General features: G+C 43.8%; 1 protein-coding gene across 1 annotated transcript in view; it reads left to right on the top strand.

Annotated features, from left to right (window-relative positions):
* LOC108574304 overlaps nt 1-3,902 on the top strand; it is a 5,373-nt gene extending 1,471 nt beyond the window's left edge. Inside the window, exons 2-4 of the mRNA XM_017936870.1 lie at nt 1,904-1,965; nt 2,066-2,281; nt 3,053-3,902. Of these exons, the coding sequence (XP_017792359.1) occupies nt 1,904-1,965; nt 2,066-2,281; nt 3,053-3,902 (1,128 nt within the window). The remainder of the gene's footprint in view (nt 1-1,903; nt 1,966-2,065; nt 2,282-3,052) is intronic.
* The last annotated feature ends 2,037 nt before the right edge of the window (nt 3,903-5,939 follow it).

Raw genomic sequence — 5,939 nt, 5'->3', positions numbered from 1 at the left:
TAAAAAAAAAAAAAATAATTGTATAATAAATATTAATTTTTACTTTTTTTTTTCTTTATTCAAAGGTGCGATAGATTTTTCGAAAGAATTACATGTTTTCTTGAATAAGGATCACGAAACAAGATAAATCCTTGATTTCTTCTTTGAAAACTGGTTAAATGAAATTGCTTGTTGAAGTAATAAAAGCATTAATCAGTTTTCAGGAAAGAAGTCAAGGATTGATCTTGTTTCTTAATCTTTATTAAAAAGAAATACAATTATTTTGAAAAATCTGTCGCATCTCAGAATAAAGAAAATAAAAGAAAAATTTAATTCGCTTTTGAAAATCGTCACACACGTTGAAATTCACCCGAAAAACGAAATCTTGAATCAAAGCTACTACAGTTAACCCCTTAACCTATGATTTCTTTTCTGACTGTGCATCTAAGCGTCAGCCATTTTCTGTTCTAGTACTGTATCAGGTAAGAGAAACTAATCTGTCACAGATTAATCACATTTAGCAATCCTCAGTCTTACAAATTCGAACGAAAATTAGAATTACAATGAATTTTTCTTACTGATACAACTATTCTTCTCACGTCTTCGCCAGAATCTCTTCCCCGTGTCTGACAGGTTGTCATATGTTAAGGGGTCAATCAGCGCAAATCGAGTGATCCACGTGTTGTTACAGTGGTCGGTCGGTTTCGAGCCTTGATCTTGACACTCGAGCCGCAGGTTTGCGGTAATCGACGTAACAAGAGCGGAACAAGCGCGTGCGTCCGACAAAATGGCCAGTGGCCAACGGAAAAGGAAAAGAAACGCGAAAGCAAGAGGGTGAGGAATGAAATTGAGAGGCCCACTTTCGTCGAGAGTTTCACGATCCCTGTTTCGGCGTGTTGTGAAAGAAGAAGAAGAAGAAGAAGGGAAAAAAAGAGCGGCCACCGTTGACCCCATTCAACGGGGACTTGTTTACGCTCGTTCGTCAGTTCACACGCGGACACTTTCATTTTTGAGAGACACGCTCGTAAAACAGCTCGAAGGACATATTATTCATAACTACTTAGCACATTCGGCACGGTGTACGTCTTGTACAGAGGTTCGTTTTTATTGCCGGTCAATGCTGAAAGAGCAACGAGAGAAATAAGTAAAAGTTGGGCGTATATCGAGACAAATGTCTCTTCGGTGATATCGAAGTAGAGAATTCTGAGGATTGACATTTTTCAACATTTTTTGAAATTTGAAGTCAAAGTCGCGTAAAATGTGAGACAGTTAGGTATCTCTTTCTTGGGATTGAAGTAGAAAATTTTGAAGATTAGTATTTTTTGAAAGAAATAAAAACAGAGAATGTGAAGAATTGGAAATTGAGAAAAAAAGGAGAAGAAAATCTTTTCATTTGTGTAATAGAGAAGAAATTCCGGTTTTTTTGAGCATCATTTTGTAACAAGATCTCAGTTTTGAATGAGTTATTTATGTACGTATACGTGAAGAATCTTTTCATTGAGACGAAAGATTGTTTTTACTCTTTGAAGTGGAAGGTTTACCTGAACGCTTGCATGGTCGGTAGCGAAGATGGAAAGAGGAATAAGGCGTGAAGGTCGGTTGGAATATAGATTGAAATCAGCTTGTAATTATTAGTATAATGCTCGTGTACGAGGTGCTATTTCAGTTAGAATAACGAGAGATTGTATCGGGTGAATATCTGGCGAGCTACTGTGTTACTGGGTAATTACACAATCGCCACAGTTGCCTAGATGACTAACACGCTATGATTAGGTGATTTGCATTTCTGCATGGATCATGTGCGCTCTTTCTTCCGACAGATCGTATCGAATTAATCTTCCTTGTAATTCCGCAAATAGAGTAACCTGTACCATTTCAATTTATCCTATATTTACACTATCTATAATTAGGAATTATTTTACAGCTACTTCTGTGTTGTCTCTTCTTCGTCTCCACTCTTGGGGATCCCATAAGAGTAAAGAAAGAGTAAGCATGCAATAAAATCAACAAATGTTATACAGCAATTATCAAGCAAAAATTTTGTTTAGATTTCACTTAATTTAAAAAAAAATCCTACAAATTTCAGAGCTCCATTGAGCCCACCCCCAAGTCAATATGCACCACCAGCAGCCTCTTACGGAGTTCCGAACCTAGGAAGCTCTTACAGTGCACCGTCTGACTCCTACGGTGCTCCATTACCATCTTCTTCCCATGGTGCACCTTCCTCTTCCTATGGCGCGCCATCTTCCTCCTACGGCGCTCCATCAGCGCCTTCCTCATCCTATGGTGCCCCGTCAGGTCCATCCTCTTCCTATGGTGCACCGTCGTTCAGTTACGGTGCTCCATCGGGCCACGGTTCCTTCGGAGGTGATCAAGGCTACAGCAGCGGTGGATCCTTCAGTGACCACCATGGCGGCGGTTTTGGTGGAGGTGGTGGAGGAGGAGGAGATCATGGCGGCTACAGTGGAGGCGGTGGCGGAGGATCAGATCATGGTGGCTACAGTGGAGGTGTCGGCGGAGGAGATCATGGCGGCTACAGTGGAGGCGGTGGCGGAGGATCAGATCATGGTGGCTACAGTGGAGGTGGCGGCGGAGGAGATCATGGCGGCTACAGTGGAGGCGGTGGCGGAGGAGACCATGGCGGCTACAGTGGAGGCGGTGGCGGAGGAGACCATGGCGGCTACAGTGGAGGCGGTGGCGGAGGAGACCATGGCGGCTACAGTGGAGGCGGTGGCGGAGGAGACCATGGCGGCTACAGTGGAGGCGGTGGCGGAGGAGACCATGGCGGCTACAGTGGAGGCGGTGGCGGAGGAGACCATGGCGGCTACAGTGGAGGCGGTGGCGGAGGAGACCATGGCGGCTACAGTGGAGGCGGTGGCGGAGGAGACCATGGCGGCTACAGTGGAGGCGGTGGCGGAGGAGACCATGGCGGCTACAGTGGAGGTGGTGGCGGAGGAGATCATGGAGGTTATAGCGGAGGCGGTGGCGGAGGATCCTTCGGAGGCGATCATGGCTCCTTCGGAGGAGACCACCACGGAGGAGGAGGAGGTGGTGGAGGCGGAGGATTGTCCACTTCTTACGGAACTCCGATTCAATCTTACGGTCCTCCGTCTCAATCCTACGGAGCACCGGCGCAACCTCAAGGAAGATACGAGAAGAAACTAACCTGGAAGGCGGAATGGAAACAGGTTTGGAAGACCGAACAGAAATTGGCGTGGAAACAGGAATGGAAGAAGGTTCAGGTACCTGTTTGGAAGGAGGTTCAGGTACCTGCTTGGAAGGAAGTGAAGGTACCGGTATGGAAGAAGGTACAGAAGCCAATATGGAAGGAGATCCAGGTGCCGGTTTGGAAGGAGGTTCAGGTACCAGCTTGGAAGAAGGTTTGGAAGCCTGTTTGGAAGGAGGTGCAGGTTCCGATTTGGAAAGAAGTTCAAGTGCCGGATTGGAAGAAAGTCTGGGTGCCGGAGTGGGTCAAGATTGGAATTCCTGGTGAACAATTCGTCGGTAAGGATCATCACGGCTGGCAGTACACCAGCCACGACTTGTGGAAGAAGAAATTGATCTGGAAGCCGGTGTGGAAGAAGATCTGGAGAAGCGAGAAGAAGCAGGTTTGGGTGAACGAGAAGAAGCTTGAATGGAAGGCCGAGTGGAAACAGATCTGGAAGACGGAGAAGAAGCAGGTTTGGGTACCGGACAAGAAGTTAGTATGGAAAGAGGAGTCTGTTCAAGTGTGGGTGCCGGAGAAGAAGCAAGTTTGGGTCACGCAGAAAAAGCAGGTATGGAAAGACGAATGGAAGAGCAAGTGGGTGCCTGTCTGGAAGGATGTGCAGGTACCCGCGTGGAAGAAGGTATGGAAGCCCGTTTGGGAGAAAGTTTGGGTGCCCGCGGAGCCTCACCACGACGAGCATCACGGTTACAAGTAAAAATTCTCGTCGAGAGACCCGCGTCGTTCGATCTTTTTACCCGTTGTTAAGTTTTCTTCTTTTTTTTTCTTCTGCTTTTCTGTCGTAATCGTAGTCAGAATGACGATCCCAGAGAACGAGCTTAAGACTCCCGGACGTTACCATTGCAGGCAGCGGGAACGCGTGAATTTTTTAAAATTCGTGAGAATGGATCTTTTTTTTTTTTTTCCGATGAAGTCGGAAGTAACGTTGAATTCTCGCGGAGGAGGGAAACAACTGTGTCTCGAAGTAGATCAGAGTCGAAACGAGAAGACGTGTTCTTTTAGTTCTTTTCAATAATTAATATCAACTTTTTTTCTTCTTCTTTTCGTAATACGCGAGAACTGCAGCGGTCGAAGTATTATTAAATCGTTAGATTAAGAAACGTCGGTCGTTTGTTCGTTATTTATGAATGAACGACGACTCACGCGTGAAATGTAATTATTTTTCTACTTGTAAATACCGTTGTTCACAGAGGTATATACATATCGATGTTCTTTTGTACGATGTTTGTGTGTATGTTACCGTGAAATAAAGTACACTCTTTTTGTATCTGCGAATTTTCATTAATTTCTAGGTGAAACGTGTTGGAAAGTACGACTTAGGTGGACGTTCACGAGGCAAACCGTTGTAGAGAATAGCGATACAGAGAGTTTCCAGATCGCGTGAAACAGATATATGTATATTTGATTTGCAGCTTTGATGGTTCCTCGTGTCAAACAAACCGTTCTCACGATGGGAAAATATTTGTTTACGGTAAACAGGCAGCTCTGACAATGAAAAATAACACGAGATATATTTCCCGGAGGAGATAGACGACGAAAGCGAATTAAATCCGACTGGTTAGCTAGTAACACCGGGGAATGTTTATCTTGTAACAACTGCAAACGCTAATACTCGCGTACAGTTTACCACATCCGATTTTATTTATCTTGGTTAAACAAGATACGAGACCTAACTTCTGTTTATTCAGCAAATTGGAAGAAACTTTTCCTTCCCGCTTTATCTCTACAAAATTAATCGATTTCAACTGATAAACATGGTAAAAGAAATCGACAATTTTTCCAGAAAAATTACCAAATTCTACAACATTGAAACTCTGTTCAAGAAAGAAGAACTACAATTATCGTTTCTCCATGTCAAAACAATGCTCGACGAGTAAGAAATTGCATACTTTCGATGAACTTTCAATGAACGCGTGTTCCTCGAGATTTGCTTCTCAAGCGAGTAAAAGTGCAAGGCTCTTCCTCTCGATTCCCATCGAGAGTGGCATGAACGAGGTAGACACCATGTCGTCCCGGAGAATAGGCATTAATTCACGCCAGATGAAAGCGCGCCGGGTTTCTAACGAGCAAGAGTACACGGGCGCGAGAAAGACGAGAGATACTTTCTAGGGATAAGATGAGATTCAAGGGAACGAGCACATCTCAGGGTCTTCAGGGTCGCGATTCACGCTCACGACCTTTACTTTCTCTTTCTGTTCCCGTACACGAACCCGATAACGACCGTGTGGGATGAGAAACCTTCGCGTGCAAGACGAGGTAGCAGGAAGACGCGGAGAAGACACCGGAAGTGGCACGGCCAGTCAATTATACGTCGAACTTGGAGTTTGTGGAATGAAACGTACAGGGTGGTTCAGTGAAATTATAATTGTGCATGTATTTTATTTTCATTTTTTCTTTGCAACTGATTGAAACGAGAACGACATTGTTTTTGGAGCGAAGAAAGGTGGAGACTACATTTATTAATGTGATATCATAGGTTCTTTGTATTACTATAAAACACACTAACTCGATACGTATTGTTCTTTAATTTTTCAGAAATGGAGCTTAAAATTTTTATTTTACATGGTTTTACTGTAGGTCTAAAAGAAATAGGAGAGAGTCGTGCAGTAGGGCAATACCGGCTACCTAATGTTGGTAAAAATGAAATTTCCAGAAAAGTAATTTGTAGTACAAAGGGGACAAATGGTTTTCCTTAAATTTTCTCATAAAGATAAATAATTCGTAGAAATAAAAA

Source organism: Habropoda laboriosa, unplaced genomic scaffold (genome assembly GCF_001263275.1).
Source record: "Habropoda laboriosa isolate 0110345459 unplaced genomic scaffold, ASM126327v1 scaffold176, whole genome shotgun sequence".
Taxonomy (NCBI): Eukaryota; Metazoa; Arthropoda; class Insecta; order Hymenoptera; family Apidae; genus Habropoda; species Habropoda laboriosa.
Note: the sequence above shows the minus strand (reverse complement) of the source record. Positions and strands in the feature narration are given on the sequence as shown.